This window comes from Lepidochelys kempii, chromosome 9 (assembly GCF_965140285.1).
Source record: "Lepidochelys kempii isolate rLepKem1 chromosome 9, rLepKem1.hap1, whole genome shotgun sequence".
In the NCBI taxonomy this organism is placed as follows: domain Eukaryota; kingdom Metazoa; phylum Chordata; order Testudines; family Cheloniidae; genus Lepidochelys; species Lepidochelys kempii.
The window spans coordinates 24,179,215-24,201,682 of record NC_136388.1 but is presented as its reverse complement, the minus strand read 5'-3'; the positions used below and the strand labels follow the sequence as shown (position 1 = coordinate 24,201,682).

General features: G+C 42.4%; 1 protein-coding gene across 11 annotated transcripts in view; it reads right to left on the bottom strand.

The window, feature by feature from the left end:
• The window catches only part of VEPH1 (ventricular zone expressed PH domain containing 1), a 183,927-nt gene that overhangs the window by 73,815 nt on the left and 87,644 nt on the right, over window positions 1–22,468 (bottom strand). For 9 of the 11 annotated variants that reach the window (XR_012160752.2, XM_073359569.2, XM_073359567.2 and 6 more), the window contains one exon: window positions 3,899–4,038. The exons of 1 other annotated variant lie outside the window; for it this stretch is intronic. Coding sequence is in view for 8 of the 10 variants with exons in the window: in XM_073359569.2 (XP_073215670.1) it covers window positions 3,899–4,038 (140 nt within the window). In the remaining 2 variants the exon portion in view is untranslated. Of the gene's footprint in view, window positions 1–3,898; window positions 4,039–22,468 lie in introns of those variants that run through there. One more of the 11 variants, XM_078854387.1, reaches the window with a different exon arrangement.

Sequence of the window (22,468 nt, the reverse complement as noted above, 5' to 3'; positions counted from 1 at the left end):
GGATAAGTGCAGGGTCCTGTGCACAGCTACAGACTAGGGACCGAATGGCTAGGCAGCAGTTCAGCAGAAAAGGACCTAGGTGTGACAATGGACGAGAAGCTGGATATTAGTCAGCAGTGTGCCCTTGTTGCCAAGAAGGCCAATGGCATTTTGGGATGTATAAGTAGGGGCATAGCGAGCAGATCGAGGGACGTGATCGTTCCCCTCTATTCGACATTGGTGAGGCCTCATCTGGAGTACTGTGTCCAGTTTTGGCCCCACATTACAAGAAGGATGTGGATAAATTGGAGAGAGTCCAGCGAAGGGCAACAAAAATGATTAGGGGTCTAGAACACATGACTTATGAGGAGAGGCTGAGGGAACTGGGATTGTTTAGTCTGCAGAAGAGAAGAATGAAAGGAGATTTGATAGCTGCTTTCAACTACCTGAGAGGTGGTTCCAGAGAGGATGGTTCTAGACTATTCTCAGTGGTAGAAGAGGACAGGACAAGGAGTAATGGTCTCAAGTTGCAGTGGGGGAGGTTTAGGTTGGATATTAGGAAAAACTTCACTAAGAGGGTGGTGAAACACTGGAATGCATTACCTAGGGAGGTGGTAGAATCTCCTTCCTTAGAAGTTTTTAAGGTCAGGCTTGACAAAGCCCTGGCTGGGATGATTTAGTTGGGGATTGGTCCTGCTTTGAGCAGGGGGTTGGACTAGATGACCTCCTGAGGTCCCTTCCAACCCTGATATTCTATGATTCTGTGACTCCACTTATTGTTGCAATCCTGTCTGCTCACTACCTGTGTGCCTGCATGGGAGGGTGAGCAGCTTCCCCTGCAGCAGCTGCTCTTACACATGCTCACAGACCAGATGGAGATGCCCACGGAGGGGAGTGCTTTATGCCCCTCTCTCCCCAGAATGGGTGTGAAAGATGACTCATGATGAGCCCTATACATTCAGGGATCTATTCTCTTCTGGGTACATAGTGGGTTGCACATGGGACTTCCTGTGCATAGATGGAAGAATGTAGTCTTGTGAGTTTCTAGCATAGTATAGATGGGGTATATTCCAGATTTTTTTAAAAAATAAACATATAAGGAACAGCATCAATATATGAGCTGCTATGGTTAAGATGAGCCAAAATTTAAGGGTGTCAGCTTGGCAACAGCACTTTTAATTTAACAAATGCAATTACCCAAGACAGAAATGTGAAAAAACACATTAAAGCCAAAGTGTAACTGGAGCAGTCATGGTCCAGGAGTTCTAAATGAGGTGAGGCTCCCAAGGGGGATGAGGAGGTATTTAAAAAAAAAATAGGAGGAGAGGAGAGAGAGAGATGAGGAACAGAATGCAGACAGAAGCAGTGGGGGTGGGGGAAGAGGGATGGGAAATCTGTTGAGATAGGAAATATTGCAAAGCTTATTGTCCCAGCTCTATAAAAGACTGAAAGGGTCATGCCAAAGTGCAATGTAATCTTGGTAAAAGGGTTAAAGAGATTTTTAAAAAGAAAAAATATGAGGAAAACATTAAGCAGGAGGAAATAAAGGTGGAATCAAAGATGAAAGCATCACTACAATTGATTCAAAATATACAACAGAGAGAAAGAGAGAAGGACTGAAATCATTTTGTTAACATCCAGCAAGATGGTATGTTTTTGGCATCAGATTATATATAAGTTCATAAAGAAACAGACTGTTTACTCTCCTAGTATACGTCTCCCTTGTTTCTGCTCTTCCTTCTCTGCTCATTCTCATGCATTTTAATACATCTTTTCCATCAGCTGTTTCCCTTGCTCTCATTTTTCTGTCATGCAGGTTATTTCTCCCTGCGGCCACTTTCACCTTTACTTTTTCCTTAAAAAAATTCTCTTTTCAAATTCAATCTTTCAGCTTCTTGTTTACCTCTCTTTATTTTTAACTTGTTTTGTCTTTTCTTATTTCTTTGTCCTCCTTCTCCCCTTTTACCTTCTCTCTTTCCCTGAATTCTCTCTGCCCCTCAAATGCTAATGTCTCTTTCCCTTCCCTACTTCCAGGAAGGGACCACACCCTTAAAAACCAGCAGATCACATTTCTTCTTTTCTCCTCCTGGGCTCTACATAGTCTAGCTGGGGCAGATAACAGCTTGCCTCTTGCTCAGTGGCTTAGTTGCTCTCAGATCTTTGCAGGGTGAGCACTTAAGCCGCAATCCAGCCAAGAATTCTTCCCCCTCCTACCGAACAACCAGCATCACCTGGCTCACACCCTCCCCTCCCCACATCCCCACCAAATCAGAACACCCACCCATCCACACCCTCCCGCCAGCATCCTCTAGGTGTGGAAAAGCAGGAACAGAGGCAGAAGGAATATGATTGTGATTTGAAATAGCTGCACATAACAAATCCTCTATCCCCACTCTATAGCTTCCACCCTACTATTGAACCCATGTGCTGAAGGAAGCATGTGCGAACAGTCATGTACTCTGCTGTGCAAAACTGAAGAAATCTGTGTTCCTTGCTCTGTGCCTCCTCCCTCAGCCACCTGTGGTCTATGTCCTGCAGGGTGGTAATTCCTCAGTGGCATCCAGCTCTACCCTTTAGGGGCTGAAGCAGCTCCAAATCCTAGTGGCAGTGAGTGGTATTGTACTTTGTCATACCCTGCTAAACTACACAGCTGTGACAGTGGTGGGTTTACCCCATTAGGCCCTAATGACCTGCTGGCTGCCACAGCAAAGATCACTTTTCAGGGTCAGGTTCAAGATGAATGTGCTCAGCTCCAGAACCAGCTGCTGGCAGTGCTGAAATTAGACTGGAGATGGCAGGGAGGGCTCAGCTCACTGGAAGTACAGTAATCTGCTTGCTGGTATATCTACTTGAAATGAAAGAGTTGAATCAAAATGGTTCTTACTTCTCATTTGCATTTTTCTGATCTTGTGTGTACTTATTTCTAGGACATCATACAACATGTAGGAGTATGTTGATTTGTTAAATCAACCAAATGTCCATTAGGAACATAATTTACAGTACTACATTTGTTTGAATATTCACATGGTAAACATTTAGCCAAGATCAAGGGTAGCATTAGTTTTATATCTGATGTATCCTCTATGTCACTATGCCTTGTACTTGCGGCTAGATTGACCCAATGATCTAATAGGTCTTTTCCATCTCTAATTACTAAGATTGCAATAACATTGGGCATACTGCATCTTTAAACTACTATATATAGTTTGAGAAGTTGATTTTTTTTTTTATTATGAACACAAGAAAAACCATCATGATTCATCTTGAACTGGGAATGCAGATTTGTTTTTCCTTTATATTATTCAATATACCGCAATATATATATTCCAGATAAGCATGATCAATTAATGGTCTTTCTTTGGAAATATATTTAATATAACCATCAAAAGAATCTTAATCAATAGTTGAACAACACTGATCAAATCCTGATGACCTTACTCAGGATTTTGCTCTCTGGGAGTTTTGAGTAAGGGGTGCTGAGCACCACCAAGGCCTACTGAAGTCTAAAGACCAGACTCCACTTCCACAGAAATCAGCTGAAGTTTGCCTATTCATTTCTACGGAAGCAGAATGGGGTCTTGACTTTAATGGGAGTTTTGCCTGAAAAAGGATGACCAGTTTTGGTCCAATGTTTGTACTTCAGATTTCTTAATTTCATATGGGCATCTTAAATTTGTTATATTTAAGAGAAATCACATACTCTGTCATACATTATGCCACTCTACTGCAAAGCACTGGAGAATAAAGAGCTTATAACTAACTCTGTCCACTTCTGAGAAATCAGAAGGGGAAATTCAAAGGATACACACATACAGTAACATTGATGGAGATGATAAACATATCAAAATGGGTTACCGTTAAAACATTTTTTTCATGTACAGTTTATTGAGGTGCCACTACTTATATGTATTGCACACACCTGCTGAAAGAGAAACATGATATGGATCCATAGCTGAGGCTGCCGGCTGATGAGTGTAAAACTGGATTTACTGTATAGGCAGTAATGACCCTTCAGGGGGCAGCTGAAGAACAGCTTTGCTACACAACTTCTAACAGTATCTAGAAACAAATATACACAATATTAACATTAACTATTTAAAAGAGATCTAACTACCTGATATTACTTTACACTTAAAAATGCAATGATTCTGGCTATAGGAAACGACTATTTTCATATCTGAAATATACCAATTATGTCTTCATTTTTCACTCTCTCACATTTCAATGTTTATGCAGATAAGAGTAGATATTAATTTAGTCGGTATCATTAGCTGTCTGTAAAACTCAAAATGGGTGAAATTCAGCCCTGCTGAGAGGGCCAGCACACAGGCAATATATCACTTAAACTGAATATAAGCCATAATGAGTGGTGCATAGGCCCTGTACTGATCCTGTGCACAGGACTACATTTCACCCACTGCACATACAAAACTCCACTGTTTTGCACATTATGTAGCCATTTATTGCTGACTTCACAGGGCAGAATTAGGCCTTTAGTATGTATCACTTCCTTTTTGTTAAAGAATGCACTGAAGCTTGTATTTTACACTCTCAGTCTTGCTTATTAAAACAGACACATTAAAACTGTTCACAACTCATTCTTATTTAAAAAAGAGTTGGTTGAAAGAGCATCCCATGTTAGGTAGCAACCAAGTGAGACTTCACTTTTGGCCCATGTTTATGCAGTTCTCACCCAGGCCTTACTCAGGCAAAAACTGCTTTCAATAGGGCTTATGTGCAAAATAATGAATTTCAGGACTTCGCCCTTCAAAAACCAAAGCTGAGCCATTGGTCATTGGCTAGAGCAGTGTTACTCAACCTACTCTGTCACTGACTAGATTGACTAAAAGCCAGAAAAAAAAGTTAAATATATTTACAAATACCAGTATGCATGCCACACATTTATTATTCAGCAGTACTTAATACAGTCATCCTAAAAGTTACAATAAGAGCAGTATTATTCAGGGTTCAATGAGCAATTTGGCATTCTGAGTCTGTCATCAGTTTAAATGACTTTGGGGTCCATAAATGTCACTTCTCATCAAGTATATAAAATAATCTTCATAATACATTGCTCTTAAATATCACCTTCCAACCCAGGATCTCAAAGCACTTTGCAAATATTCACGATGTAAGAGTGACAACACCCAAGTGAGGTAGGGAATTATTGTTACCATCATTTTACCAACAAACCAAACAAACAACAAAAAACACCACACCTAAGGAGTACTTGTGGCACCTTAGAGACTAACACATTTATTTGGGCATAAGCTTTCGTGGGCTAAAACCCACTTCATCAGATGCATGCAGTGGAAAATACAGTAGGAAGATGTATATACACACACAGAGAACATGAAAAAATGGGTGTTGCCATAACAACTGTAACGAGACCAATTAAGTAAGGTGGGCTAATATCAGCAGGAGAAAAAAAACCTTTTGTAGTGATAATCAGGTTGGCCCATTTCAAACAGTTGACAAGAAGGTATGAGAAACAGTTGGGGGGAAACATTAGCATGGGGAAATAGTTTTTATTTTGTGCAATGACTCACCCACTCCCAGTCTTTATTCAAGCCTAATTTAATGGTGTCCAGTTTGCAAATTAACTCCAGTTCTGCAGTTTCTTGTTGGAGCCTGTTTTTGAAATTTTTTGTTGTTGGAGAATTGCAACTTTTAGGTCTGAAATTGAGTTACCAGGGAGGTTGAAGTGTTCTCTGACGGATTTTTGAATGTTATAGTTTGACATCTGATTTGTGTCTGATCCAGACCACATCACACGATCCATTGTCTACAGCCAAGCTTTAAGATACAACTGCATTTCCTCCAATCTCTCAGACGATCCCTCTCTCACAGATCTTGGGAGACAGGCCAGTCCTCGCTTACAGCCAGCCCCCCAATCTGAAGCAAATACTCACCAGCAACCACACACCAGACAACAAAAACACTAACCCAGAACCCTATCCTTGCAACAAACACCGGTGCCAACTCTGTCCACATATCTATTCAGGGGACACCATCATAGGACCTAACCACATCAGCTACACTATCAGAGGCGTGTTCACCTGCACATCTACCAATGTGATATATGCCATGTGCCAGCAAAGCCCCTCTGCCATGTACATTGGCCAAACCGGACAATCTCTATGCAAAAGAATAAATGGACACAAATCAGATGTCAAGAATTATAACATTCAAAAACCAGTCAGAGAACACTTCAACCTCCCTGGTAACTCAATTTCAGACCTAAAAGTTGCAATTCTCCAACAACAAAAAACTTCAAAAAAGACTCCAACGAGAAACTGCAGAACTGGAGTTAATTTGCAAACTGGACACCATTAAATTAGGCTTGAATAAAGACTGGGAGTGGGTGAGTCATTACACAAAGTAAAAACTATTTCCCCATGCTAATATTTTCTCCCTACTGTTAGTCACACCTTCTTGTCAACAATTTGAAATGGACCATCCTGATCATCACAACAAAAGGGTTTTTTTCTTCCTGCTGATAATAGCCCACCTTAATTGATTAGTCTCATTAGAGTTGGTATGGCAACACCCATTTTTTCATGTTATCTGTGTATATATCTCTTCCTACTGTATTTTCCACTGCATGCATCGGATGAAGTGGGTTTTAGCCCATGAAAGCTTATGCCCAAATAAATGTGTTAGTCTAAGGTGCCACAAGTACTTCTCGTTTGTCTGGTTTTTTTGCTGATGCAGACTAACACAGCTACCACTCTGAAACCTATCATTTTACAGCGAGACTTGCTGTAAGACAGTGGCAGAGGCAGTCCATTGTTCTGACCTCCAGACATCACTGACACTAGTGCAAATACAAATATTTTCATAGAAAAAATAATGGAAAGTTTTAGTTTTGGGGGTGGTTTTGCATTTAAAGGTTAATAAATTAAATGACATGGAAGTTTGCAGAAACATCTATACATTCATAGGTGTAAAAACATCAAACCAACACTTGGAATGGAGATTAGATCGCCTCATTGGAACAGACAGACTCTCTCCAAAGGTCACAGCTTGATTGTGTGGTTGCAAGGTTAAGTACAATCAAAACAGAGAGGCTGTTTCTATTTTTCCCCACAGACCCTCAATCGCTCACTCATGTTTTTCTGTTGAAACCAGTATTAGCTTTGTTTATTTTTCTCAACCACATTCATATTAGTTCTCTCTGAACAAACCATGGAGGTGACATGCAACCTGAAAGCACCCGCAGTGTGACATTCTTAATACAGAAGGCTGTATGCACCACATATTATAGCATGATTCCAATCATATTTAAGCTCAGTTTAACTGGAATGGCAGCACAGACAGCCCTTTAGTTGCTTGTTTCCATTTTTGCAAAATGTTGACTTGGAGGCCCTAATTCTCTTTCCTGGCTGTGCTAAGCTCAATGCAAAAATGCAGCCCACAACTGTGACTTTCCATCATCTTTGCACTTCACCCATTGATAGAATGGCTGGCGGGGCCAGCCAGGCCCGCAGCATAAATAAGAGCAACTCTGATGTTGCTCTAACTTATGCCCAGTTGCCTATCATCCCAAGAGGCCATTTCAGCAGCTGGGAATAGCCAGATCAAGCATGCTCATTCTACTCCTCTGATCCTCCCCATCTATAACCTCTCATGCCCCTGCTCTGGAGATGGCAAAAGGGGGAATGACTCTACACCACCTGGAGATTTCCCCTGTGTTGGTGGAATTCCCAGAGGCCAGATCTAAAAGCCTTATGGCCCCTTAACACTGGAGTATCACAAAGGAGCCATAATGTAACGGGGAATCTGGCCCTGATATTTATTGTTCAGTCAGTGGACCCATCCAGCAATCATTCTGTGTATGCAATGCCCATTGATGCTAATGATATAATTGAGTAAAGATTGGCAAAACGAGGGATGATTTTGGTTTTGCACAATTTAAATCCCACCTATATGGACCCTCTCTCTAAGTTTAAGCAGTATTCAAACAAAGACATTTTTAATAGAGTAGGTCTTAGAAGGTCTAATTCTCCATGGCACTGCACCTTGGTTAGTTATGTCTGTGCAGACTGAGCGTAAAGTACAATCAAATCAGACTCCTCCACTCATTTACAATGATGGTAGCATTTGATATGCACCTAGCACAAGTGCAGATGACTTTACAGGGTGCAAGGCAGTGGAGAATCAGGCCTAGAGGGCCTTGTATCAGTTTTCCTCCATGAGAAAGATAGATGACATCCACTCTGTCTTCATAAGGCCTGAGTATTTGTGTGTGCATGCATGTGACTGCTGTGCCACTTTCCTCACGGCTGCTATCCATAGGGTAGAATAGCAGACAGCCCTCCTTGCTGGTTAATGGGGCCAATGGCTCCATATATATGCAAACATGCTATTCCTGGCATGCTCAAGTGACCTTCTTGTGCCAGCTTTAGCAGGGCCAGTTCAGAAACCTTTTTGGGGGGTGAGCAGGGGTGTGCAGATACTTCTGTATAACTGCTCACCCAGTGGGCTTCATGTGCAGCCTCTCTGAAATCATATGGCAGTTTTGCCAAGTCCTTTGCACCCAGGGGAATATCGTCCTTAGTGACTGACTTTAGGAAAAGACACAACCTTTCTAAACTCCCCAAGCTTCACTGCAACAGAAGGAGGAGCATAGAGCCTTTCTATACCTTTGTCCATTGGCACATTTTACTGTTAGGACCATGCATTTAGGCCTTGACCCAGCAAAGTGTGTAAGCATATGCATAATCCCATTTAAGTCACTGGGACCACTCACATGTGTGCAGTTATGCACATGCTTAAGCACATGCTTTGGTAGATTAGAGCTTTAACCTATTTCCAATGGTGTTATTAGTATTACAGGTTTTAGTGTGAATAGTTACATTTTAATACAAAATCTAACATGAGTGTCAGTTGAGAGAACCTGTGGAGCATCACACTCAGTAGTATAGCATAATTCATTAATACTATTTAGTAGATTACCCTTTTTGGCACAATATATTCCTGCAAATTGCCACGCTACCCATAGCAGGCATTTTTTCAAACACCCAGCTACTTCAATACTGATTCTTACATGCTACATTTTCATATTTAAGAAGCTTATTGAAACATTTTTAGGAACAGTTACATTACCCCACACAAGGATTTTCCTTCTCATCTACTACCAGCAGTAGTGCATCAAATAGATGTCATTAATTGCTATTTCCTATTGTAACACATCATATAGCTGCATATTTTTAATATAATGATGCATTTCTAAAATCTCTTATCTGGGGCTCCCAAACATACATTACTTAAACCTCACAGTGTCCCTGTGAGGTCGATAACTGTTACTGTGCCCTTTCCACAAGTGGATGAAAGCTAAGGGATTTGTCCATACTCTCACACTTAGTGGCATAGCCTGGGACAGAACCAGTGTGTGTTCATACTCCTGCCCTAACCAATAGACAACCCATTCCATCTCATAACAATAGTTACTTTTTACCTCTGTATTATAGATATGTAGTTTATAAGTATTTGTGTGACATTCATGTTAGACAATTTATTACCAAAATACACTTTTCCTTGTAAAGCACCTGTACACAATGAATACAGATGAACAAATTTGGGTTAAAATTTCCAGATTCAGAGACCAGGACTTTCTCATTATCCAGATGTCTAATGTCCCACATATTCATAAGGTTTCGTCATCTCAGGATCTGGAGTTTGCTGCAACTTCAGCTCTGTCCTCTATTAGTTTTAGACCTATGTAGCTATCAGATTGCTTATGACTTCCATATTTGGCTATGCTTCTGAAAAAGATTAGTTGTTAAGGAATTCTGTGACTTCCCAACTGAGCTGTACATATACTATATAGAACACTTACCCCAGTCCTATCATGGTGATGCTTTGAAAAGCACAATTAATCAAAGGTATCTAGGGTGTAATTCCTACCGACGTCAGTGGCATTACTGCGGAGATATGTTTGACCAAAATCTGCTCTCACTCACAGCTCTTCAATTTAAGTTTAGTCATGATCATCCAGATCAAGTCAGTGTATTTGCATCTGTGTACATGTAGCAACTGAGGGTAGGCTCTGCTCTGCTTAATAGGATATTTTACTCTAAATGTACCTATTAGGTTAGGCAGCAGGTAATGCTTACAAAATAATGTAGAAGGGTCTAAAATAAATCAGTTGCAGATATGCATAGCACAGTGACAAAGTTTTGCATTCCCATTTTAATAAGATACATACACACCTGAGCAAAAGCTTCTTTCATCACCAATATAAAGTAGGTGAACTGAAGCTTTGGGAGAAATGTGTTTCTGTTCTGTATTCATTTACAGTAAGTGCTGTTCTGTGTTAGGGTACTGTTCTGTATTCATTTACAGTAAGTGCATCCAAGGATATCATGCGCACAAAACAGAGGAATCACAGTGATTGTGCTGTGAGGGGCAGTGGGAGCAGGAAGCAGGAATATTCCATATTCCATGCTCATGGTAGAAGTTGTCTTCATGGCAGAACTGCATAGTCCAACATGTAGGAGGTAAGAGAGGGAGTCAGGGGATGGATGGATGTCTATCACTATGAGGTTCCTACAAACACATGTGCAGTGAGTGTGCAGAAGATTCAGCCTCTATTCCAGTGCTGGGACTGGAAAAGAATCTGTGGAGAAGATGAAGGGCTGCCCCTGCCCTGCCCATGGAGGTGGAGGTGAATACTGTTTGCTCAGTTCTTAGGTGTTCCCCACATGAAGACTCCAAACAATTCACTCTGGCTTTGCACCGATGAAGATGATGAGTTTGTCCCTAAACTGCATGTTATCAGTGAGATACAATAATACATATGTAATCCTTGTCAACAAAAGGCAATTGTTTTGAAGCAAGTTGCCCAACATTTAAGAAATCAGAATCACGCCAAATGCCAGTAATTCAAGATCGGCATAACTTTCTTTTGATGTTATTTAAAGCAATGAAGTGCTAATACAGCAAGGATGGCTCTGCATCTCTTTAAAATAATTGGCCAAAAATGTGTAATGGAAAAGGAAGGGAAAAAGTCACAAATTTCCTTGATGATGATATTATATCTTATATTTTAAAACCCCTGAAACTGGTTTATACTAGAACTAGTTTAACACTATAAAATTAATTGTCACTTCTAAAAATAGAAAGGAAATTTTTAGCAATTTGAACCAGCTTCCATCTCTCTTAATAACCTGCCGCAACTGACGTAAATCAATGTTTATGGAAACACCAACTCAACCTTTAGATTAGTGACTCTACAGACACCTCTATACTAAATGGATTCTTAAAAGCTGTTACTGTGAAAAAACCCAGATGATTCAAAGCAGAGACTAACTTATCTTATGACTATTTTAAGAATACTGGCTCAAGGAGTTGGAGGATAGATGATAAGTTAATATATACTTGAGACAAGATTGTTTAAGATTCCATGTACTTGCTATTAGGCCAAAAGACACTGCATTGGGAGGGAGGGGAAGGTCAGGGACAAGACAACTTGACATAGGGTATGTCCTCACTGCAGAATTAGTTTGGTGATCCGCACTTGGGTGTGAGGGCCCAGGTTGGTCTAACATGGTCATGAGCCACCACTCCGCAAAGTCACTCCACTACTGCTACTGTGCTGCTACACTCACTGATGTAAGGTGCTAGGACATCTGGGGTGATGTCTGGGGGACTTCTGGTGTTCTTAGTGCTACAGTAAGATGAGCCTGCTCGGTGATTCTTTCCCAATGAATTGAGAACTTGTCTGCCTTTGGGGTACATAGGAATTGTAGGAAGACTTTAGAGGACAGCACTCAAGGGATTTAGCCTGCATCCACACTGCAATGTGAGCAGGTTACCAGCCCAAGTGGAAGCAGCACTCAGGTGTTAACCTATATGCCAGTCTGGACAGGTAGTTCCAGTGTAAGCAGCACCACACTTAGGTGAGAGGTTGTGTGTGTGGATGGAAGCTGGGGTTAGGAGCAACACCCAAATAAAAACGTGAGTGAACCCTGCAGTGAGGACAATCCCATAGTTTTGATTCATTTTACAAGGAGCTTATACATATATAATTTTACTGGTGAGTATTTTATGTATTAGACTGAACAGCTGGATGGCTGTCAGTTATGTCACATTCATATTAATAACCTCCCCCCTAAAATTTAAGAGTATGGGACCCTTGCCTCTGCGTAGAGGCATAGTCATATATGTAAAGGATTTTGGTTCAAACAGCTACACCAAAAAATGTAGGAATAATGGATTTAACACCATGCAAAACACGTATGCAGAGACAATGGAAAATATAAATAATTGATGAACCACAACTACAATGATAAAGGATATCAAAGGGAATAATTAAAGACCTAACCCAAGACCCGCTGAAGCAAATGGGGAAACTCCCCGTTGACTTCAATAGGGATCAGATTGTAAATATATATCATAACTCAGTGCAACAGCAAAGCTACATTAAGCCAGGCCCACTAACCCCAGTCAAAAAATATTTCACCACATCTGTCTGAAGATCTCAAACTGTTAGCAAAGCAATAACCATCATTTTGTTTTTGCAAGACACAGGAGCAGATATATTACAGTTTTTAACATAATTAATCATTCAGTGACTGGCCTAGGGAAAAAAAGCAAAATAAGTTAGCAATGTAAGGTCATTAGAGTCACTGCTTGATATTTAGCTCAGTTTAACTGGTCATTGGATTAGGGAGAATATTAGACCCTGATCTTGCAAACACCTATGTCTGTGCATAACTTCGTGTGACTAGTCCCACTAGTTTAACTTTACTGTGATGAGTAAATTTCATTTATGCACATACATAAGTATTTGCAGGATCAAGTCTTTAACAAGGAAACAGAAGCAACCATAAGCAGTGAAATTTTTCAAAACTGCAGTTTTAAATCATTTCCCCCTTCACTGCTTTCCTTTACCTATCTCATTGCTTTTGTTTTGAAGATGGAAACAATAGAATACATTTTTAGAAAAGAATAAGGGAAAAGGGCATTTTAAGTGTCCTTAAGAGAAGCCCTTTGTTCTTCAACTTGATTTTGAGCACTAGCAGTTTGTCAGTTTGGCAGATTATTGTGTGTTGTCGCAACTGAGGCAGAGATATTTCACCTCCAGTATACTCACCTGAAATGTTCCTGGATAAGATATGGTTATATTGGCATCCAGAAGGGCAAACTCCACTTTTAGTGTAGTAAACTTGGTTCTCTGAATATGAATGGCAAAAGCCACATCTGGAAACATATGGATCTGTTTAGCTTTATAATGCTTTTTCTTCCTCCCCTGCCCCCCCCCCCCAACCCCATTACACTGAAAAGTCTATGTCAGTTGCATACCAAGTGGAAACAGGCAGTGATAAGGCATCTTTGTTGCAGGGTCCCATCTTCAAAGCTGAAGCATGTTTATCTGATTTCTATTTATAATGAACCACCAGCTCAAAAGAGCATCTACCCAAAGCCAGTGAGGACTCATTGCTGACGGAGATAGAGAGAGAAGCAGGGCTCTGGACCCAGAGGCCTAGGGTTGGTTTGCATCCCAGACTGGGAGAGCCTGCTGTTTTGTTGTTGCTGCTTACGGTAACTTGTTCGGACTCCCTTTGAGGAACATCCTTGCTGACTGTGTTTTCTTTCTCCTGATTCCAGTCCAATTGCCTTCCTGTCCTTCTCCTAAAGGAAGGAAGAGCTCTCACAATTCCATAGCCTCTCCGCACTCCCCTCTACCCTGCAACAGAAACCCTCCTCTTCCTCCAAAGGGCTGCTTTACCCACCTTCCCTACTTTAAGCCCCAGGCCCTCTCTACTCTGGACTTGATGCCAATTCCTCCCTATCTCCTGTCTTACCTTTCAGTGAAGCCTGCTTTACCCTATCTGGTCCATGAACCAAGGGAGGGGTCAAGAACTAGCATCAGGAGCAAGCAGGTTATCCCAGCCATGCTGGCTGGGGGAAAAATATAGTTCCAGTCAGTGGAGAGGCTGGTTGCATCAGTACTGGCTTGTGGCGGTTCAGTGATGAGACAGAACACAGCTTTATGCAAGCAAGCAGGCTGGTCAGCGGAGATGGGCTGTTCCGCCCCCCCTCCTTCCACCTTCTCCTTTTATTATATTTCTCCCCCTAAGCATTACACACTGCTACCCAAAGGAATGTATGACGTTGATTAATATACTTAGTTACCATCCTTTATCTACTACAATCCTGGTTCTCAGGCCTTGAGCCCAGGCTAAGAAAGCCTCCCACAGTTGCTGTCCAAACAATCAAGTTCTCATGGTTCATATCTAGCCCTTGTCCTTGGATAGAGCAATGTGTGCATTGCTTCTACAAAACAGTCAGGGTGTGCCCTGCCTGCTTCCAGGTGGAATAGCTAAACATGACCTCTTCACTGGCTCCTCCTAAGAGTCCAGATCTAACTCACCTCCCAGCAGCCAGAATTCCTGTTTCCTTTGCAGCACAGTGCCCCAAATCCCTCACAGGGAATTAGCCCCTTGCCAAGCAAGATCCACCTAGAGATTAGTTAATTTCCTATGCTTAAATTAATGCTTCCAATTACTGTACTAGAATGAAAATGCACTTGATTTGCTAGTTTTCACTATGATCACACATCTGTGCAGGCTGCAGGCAGGAGTGTGTTAATGCTTCTATTACAGTCCTTGCAGAGCTGGCATTCCACTAGAAACCTGACAACCATAATCAATGCCCACAACAAAGCCATTCTGTATACTAACACTTCAATTTTCACAATGCATACATTTTTAGATTTTGGATGAGTCTGGGGCTTAATACTAGTCCCAAATAATATGATGCCAACGAATGCATTTTGGCATAGCCAAAAATATGTCTAGAAACATTGGCCTGTGTCTCTGTAACTTTGTGGTCATAGTGAATTAGCAAAGGCCCATGTGTTCTAAATCAGTGTTTGGCTTATGGCATGTTTAAATGTATCAAAAGAGTGCAGAGGCAAACACTGCAGGGGAGCTGTGATCTTTTCCATCTAGTCTGTCATATGGTACCAATTATCTCTCAATTCAGCATAAAACATAACAACCCCCAGATTTAGGTTCAGAGCACTGCAAACTAGATTCCCCCCACCACCACCACTTTAAGGAATTTCTGTCATAAATCCTATACAATTTTTGCTGTTTATATTTTATCCTGTAGAACTACCAAGAATCAGAAATGACTTACAACTGGCACAGCATATACAGAATGTTATAATATTTTCATATTTTTGTTGAATGGCATTACATTTCCAATCTGATTTTTATATTAAGTCAATACCAAGCTTGCCTTTGAATGATACATTAGAACTCCCTAAGCTCTGACCCTAGAAAAAAAAGTTTAACAGCTGGCCAGAGATGTGCAGATTCTAAAATGTCCTCCATATACAGGCACTCAAATGTTTTCTTTCTGATGGGTCACCTGCCACACAAGTTACCTGTAATAATTTGGGATGCGGGTATTAGAGGTAGTATTATTATATCAATTATCTGAAACGGCAGTAACGCAAGAGAGGAAACATTGTCCTTCCTTCACCAATTGTAAACCGACAACTGCAGTTGTATGGGTATAGCAAGGAATTGTTAGGCACAGCAGAGAGAGCATGAGAAAAAAAGAGAAAAAGGTGGGTTGGAATGTGGAGCATGTGGTACTAGCCAATTTCAAAGACAGGGTCTGCACTAGATGGATTGCTAGTCTGATCTGCTAGGGCAATTCCTATGTTCCTAGGACACGAATGTGTAGAATAAGGGTGATGGTAATGGCATAAATAAGGGGACTAACGTCAGAGATGCAATCATCCTAAGTGGTAACCGGTAAGACTACGCAGTAAGCCCAGTCGATGGCTGTGAGTCTTGCACTGGGACTGGAGGAATAGTCTATGCTAAAATCTCTAAAAAAAAAATAAAGGTAGTTTCAGCTCTAAGCTAATTTGCTGTAGTCCTCATTGAATTTACTCTGAAAGACACTGAAGATAAAGATAGTATTTCCTGCTGGTATAGCACCTTTAACCTAGGGATCTCAAAGTGCTTTACTACACTTGTTATTACCCCTATTTTTCTAGATGGGTAAATGGAGACAGAGTTCAGAGTAACAGCCGTGTTAGTCTGTATTCGCAAAAAGAAAAGGAGGACTTGTGGCACCTTAGAGACTAACCAATTTATTAGAGCATAAGCTTTCGTGAGCTACAGCTCACTTCCTCAGATGCATATCGTGGAAACTGCAGCAGGCTTTATATATACACAGAGAATATGAAACAATACCTACTCCCACCCCACTGTCCTGCTGGTAATAGCTTATCTGCGGAATCACCTGATCAACATCCTCTACAGCAAACAGGGAAAGATTAAGAATGAGCTCTCAAAAATGGATACTCTCATAAAAAACCAACCTTCCACACAAGCTTCCTCGTGGCTGGATTTTATTAAAACTAGACAAGCCATTTACAACGCACACTTTGCTTCTCTACAAAAGAAAAAGGACACTAAACTTTCTAAACTACTACATGCTACAAGGGGCCACAGCAATGGTTCCCTCAACCCACCTAGCAATATTGTTAACCTATCCAACTATACTCTCAGCCCAGCAGAAGCAGCTGTTCTATCTCGGGGCCTCTCCTTCTGCCCCTCCACCCCCACGAACATGATACAGTTCTGTGGTGACCTAGAATCCTATTTTCGATGTCTCCGACTCAAGGAATATTTCCAAAATACCTCTGAACAGCATACTAATCCACAGAGTTCTCCCTACCAACACTACAGAAAGAGGGATTCTAGGTGGACTCCTCCTGAAGGTCGAAACAGCAGACTGGACTTCTACATAGAGTGCTTCCGCCGACGTGCACGGGCTGAAATTGTGGAAAAGCAGCATCACTTGCCCCATAACCTCAGCCATGCGGAACGCAATGCCATCCACAGCCTCAGAAACAACTCTGACATCATAATCAAAAAGGCTGATAAAGGAGGTGCTGTTGTCATCATGAATAGGTCGGAATATGAACAAGAGGCTGCTCGGCAGCTCTCCAACACGAGTTTCTACAAGCCATTACCCTCTGATCCCACTGAGAGTTACCAAAAGCAACTACAGCATTTGCTCAAGAAACTTCCTGAAAAAGCACAAGATCAAATCCGCACAGACACACCCCTGGAACCCCGACCTGGGATATTCTATCTACTACCCAAGATCCATAAACCTGGAAATCCTGGGCGCCCCATCATCTCAGGCATTGGCACCCTGACAGCAGGATTGTCTGGCTATGTAGACTCCCTCCTCAGGCCCTACGCTACCAGCACTCCCAGCTACCTTCGAGACACCACTGACTTCCTGAGGAAACTTCAATCCATCGGTGATCTTCCTGATAACACCATCCTGGCCACTATGGATGTAGAAGCCCTCTACACCAACATTCCACACAAAGATGGACTACAAGCCGTCAAGAACACTATCCCCGATACTGTCACGGCTAACCTGGTAGCTGAACTTTGTGACTTTGTCCTTACCCATAACTGCTTCACATTTGGGGACAATGTATACCTTCAGATCAGTGGCACTGCTATGGGTACCCGCATGGCCCCACAGTATGCCAACATTTTTATGGCTGATTTAGAACAACGCTTCCTCAGCTCTCGTCCCCTAAAGCCCCTACTCTACTTGCGCTATATTGATGACATCTTCATCATCTGGACCCATGGAAAAGAAGCCCTTGAGGAATTCCACCATGATTTCAACAATTTCCATCCCACCACCAACCTCAGCCTGGTCCAGTCCACACAAGAGATCCACTTCCTGGACACTACAGTGCTAATAAACAATGGTCACATAAACACCACCCTATACCGGAAACCTACTGACCGCTATTCCTACCTGCATGCCTCCAGCTTTCACCCTGACCACACCACACGATCCATCGTCTACAGCCAAGCTCTGCGATACAACCGCATTTGCTCCAACCCCTCAGACAGAGACAAACACCTACAAGATCTCTGTCAAGCTTTCTTACAACTACAATACCCACCTGCAGAAGTAAAGAAACAGATTGATAGAGCCAGAAGAGTTCCCAGAAGTTACCTACTACAGGACAGGCCTAACAAAGAAAATAACAGAACGCCACTAGCCGTCACCTTCAGCCCCCAACTAAAACCCCTCCAACGCATTATTAAGGATCTACAACCTATCCTAAAGGATGACCCAACACTCTCACAAATCTTGGGAGACAGGCCAGTCCTTGCCTACAGACAGCCCCGCAACCTGAAGCAAATACTCACCAGCAACCACATACCACACAACAGAACCACTAACCCAGGAACTTATCCTTGCAACAAAGCCCGTTGCCAATTGTGCCCACATATCTATTCAGGGGACACCATCACAGGGCCTAATAACATCAGCCACACTATCAGAGGCTCGTTCACCTGCACATCCACCAATGTGATATATGCCATCATGTGCCAGCAATGCCCCTCTGCCATATACATTGGTCAAACTGGACAGTCTCTACGTAAAAGAATAAATGGACACAAATCAGATGTCAAGAATTATAACGTTCATAAACCAGTCGGAGAACACTTCAATCTCTCTGGTCACGCAATCACAGACATGAAGGTCGCTATCTTAAAACAAAAAAACTTCAAATCCAGACTCCAGCGAGAAACTGCTGAATTGGAATTCATTTGCAAATTGGATACTATTAATTTAGGCTTAAATAGAGACTGGGAGTGGCTAAGTCATTATGCAAGGTAGCCTGTTTCCTCTTGTTTTTTCCTACCCCCCTCCCCCAGATGTTCTGGTTTAACTTGGATTTAAACTTGAAGAGTGGTCAGTTTGAATGAGCTATTACCAGCAGGAGAGTGAGTTTGTGTGTGTATGGGGGTGGGGGGGATGTGAGAAAACCTGGATTTGTGCAGGAAATAGCCCAACTTGATTGTCATGCACATTGTGTAAAGAGTTGTCACTTTGGATGGGCTATCACCAGCAGGAGAGTGAATTTGTGTGGGGGGGTGGAGGGTGAGAAAACCTGGATTTGTGCTGGAAATGGCCCACCTGATGATCACTTTAGATAAGCTATTACCAGCAGGACAGTGGGGTGGAAGTAGGTATTGTTTCATATTCTCTGTGTATATATAAAGCCTGCTGCAGTTTCCACGATATGCATCTGAGGAAGTGAGCTGTAGCTCACGAAAGCTTATGCTCTAATAAATTGGTTAGTCTCTAAGGTGCCACAAGTACTCCTTTTCTTTTTGGAGACGGAGTGTTAGAGTGATCTTTCAAAGGGCACACAGCAGGGTCAGTGAACAGTCTGAACCATACCCAGGAGTCAATGTTGAGTATCCTATTCTTAATCACTCGACTTACAGAGAAACTGAGGTGGCTGGAAATTCTAGCTAACATAAACTTAAACTTAATAAAGGGATGGGGGAGTCCTCAGGAAGTTATAGACCAGGGAATCTGGCCTTTGAGGTAAGCAAGATCCTTGAACACTGATAATATACAAGATCACAAAGCATCTGGAGAAGTCTGAGCTGCTGAAAACTACTTTGCTTTGTTTAATAAAGGGTAAAATGGTGTGATAAATATGGTGAGAATTTTCAATGAAAAATTCAGACGGTTAAATAAGGGTGAAGTGATGGACATAATATACAGGAATGTCTAAAAGGCATATAAGGTATGGAAAAGAAGCAAACATGGGAAACTGGTTCAACTTAAACAACAAGTGAACCAAATATTCAACCCCAAATGGAAGCAAACCCAAATCAATTAATTTTGTAGGTTTCAGAGGACTTCCTTCTGACACTATACCAAAATGTGGAGCTTAGCTTCAAATATTCACTCATGCCAACACATCAATGTTGTTCTATTTTTGACCTTAGGCACTTGCAACCCTGGCCTGAACTTGACCATGGTCTCAGGCCCTCTCCACAATCAAGGCAGCCATCCAGCTTCATTTTGCATCGAAGTTCCCCTCAATGAATTTTCAGGCTGATGTAGTTAAGGCACATCCATTTCATAGACAACAGTACACAAGGTTACTGAAGTGGCCAGCCTTGTGTCCAGCCACCTTTGACTGCCCTAACCTGATGGATCAGGTATCCATTTTGCAGCTATGTGAATTGGAGGTGGCTTTTCAGTGTGAGATCAAGCAAGATGCAAACCCATGACCTTCTGGAGTGTAGTCAAGCACCTTAACCTCCAGCCACCACACCTCCTATTCCTAGGGTGTAAATCATTTGAACAGATTCAGTTCAAAATCTGAACAATCTTTGGGTCTGAACACCTCAGAATGCACTGCACCTTACAAAATGTGATAACAGCTGAGGAAAATGATGATTGTTTGTTTGTTTGTTCAAAATGTAGGGGCAGCTCCTCAGCTAGTGTAAACTGACAATATGTACCAGCTGAGGATCTGACCCCACAGTTTTAAACCTCAGTGTCCTTTTAAGACTGTAAAGTCCAATGTACAAATCAATATTACAGTGATTTTGAAATACCATATAAAGAAATATATTACAATCCATAGAGACTGAGTAATACTACTGGCTGAGTGTATAAATCAATAAGGAGTCTGCAAAACACATGTTGTAAAGCACAAATACAGCTATGCAAAGACTGAAATGCACACAGAGTGTGCAAGCCAATAGTAAAGAAACTTGGTCAAAACACAGAACAGTGTAATAGAGTAGAGAAACACATATATATATGTCAAGTATCAGAGGGGTAGCCGTGTTAGTCTGGATCTGTAAAAGCAGCAAGGAGTCCTGTGGTACCTTATAGACATCTGATGAAGTTGGTATTCACCCACGAAAGCTTATGCTCCAATACATCTGCTAGTCTATAAGGTGCCACAGGACTCTTTGCCATATGTATTGTGGCAGAGCGCTGACCTTGTCCCCATGGGTCCTGCACTTCTAGGAAGTTTATGCTAGCCTCAGAGGCTCACTGTGACCCTCCACATAGCTCTTCTCTCTCTAGGGCTAAGGTTACAGTCTACTGAACCCTTTTCATCATAAGCCAGCAAGAAGGTTGGTGATACAACTCCCAGTCTCTGTTGTCCCTATGGGCTTATTCCCAAACAGTTTAGCTGCCTGTCCTGACAGGGGCCTGTTTTCCCCTCCCAGAAGGTGTTTCTGTAGTGGCAGGTTGGGGGGAACCCAGGCTCACCCTCTATCCTGGGTTCTAGCCCAGGGACCCTAATGGCAGCAACTGTTGACAGCCAACATTTCCCTGGGCCACTTCCCCCACAGTTCTCCTGCTTCTCTCTTCTTCACCTTAGAACTCCCTTACTAATGGCTTAAGGATGTCTTCATTAACCAGCCCTTCAGCCACACTTCCTCTCCCTAGCTCTCCTAAGCCTGACTGGAGTGAGCCCTTTTATAGTATCAGAAGGGCCTTAATTAGAATCAGGTGTTCAAATTACCTTAGTGGCCTCACCTGACTCTTTGCAGGTTAATTGGAGTCAGGTGTTCTCATTAGCCTGGAGCAGCCCCTGCTCTGGTCAGTCAGGGAACTGAAAACTGCTGATCCAGTGGCCAATAGATCTGCCTTCTACTACTTTTTCCAGGTCCTGTAGACCCCCCCCTTAGGCTGGGGGGGGGATCCTTTGTAGTGGACGAGCTCTGCCCGCCCACGTCCTGGATCCCAATAGGACTACTTTTTCCAGGTCCTGTGGACCCCCGCCCTTAGGCTGGGGGGGGGATCCTTTGTAGTGGACGAGCTCTGCCCGCCCACGTCCTGGATCCCAATAGGACTACTTTTTCCAGGTCCTGTGGACCCCCCCCTTAGGCTGGGGGGGGATCCTTTGTAGTGGACGAGCTCTGCCCGCCCACATCCTGGATCCCAATAGGACTACTTTTTCCAGGTCCTGTGGACCCCCCCCCCTTAGGCTGGGGGGGATCCTTTGTAGTGGACGAGCTCTGCCCGCCCACATCCTGGATCCCAATAGGACTACTTTTTCCAGGTCCTGTGGACCCCCCCCTCCTTAGGCTGGGGGTGGGATCCTTTAGCAGTGGGCAGGCTTTGTCCGCCCACTTCCTGGATCCCAATAAGACTACTTTGTTGTACCCAACTGGTCTGGGTCTATCACAGTACATATGGTAAGTCAATCTATGTATTTATTCATGTCAGGATACAAAGAGAATGAATGAATGAATGAATGATCAGCCACTATCCATTATCCACATCCTTGCTAGGAAGAGTAACGTAAAGTTAGAAACATGGGCCTGATTCTCTTCACACTAGTTTTAGACTGGTATAATACCACTAACTTCAGTGGAGTTATTCCCATTTGACTGGCTTGAATAGAGTTAGACCCACTGTCAAACTCACTAGAAGAAAGGTGGTTCAGAGGGGCGTTGATTGACATTTTCAAGGTGCTGAAAGAAGTGAGGAAGGTAGACTTTTCTACAAACCTTTAAACTGCTAAATACTAGGATATAAATTCTGCATTTGGATCCCTGTATGGAATTCCCACTGACGTCAAGGTTATTCCATGCCTATATCCAGGAAAAGTATTTAGCGTTAGGACTTAGGGACACTG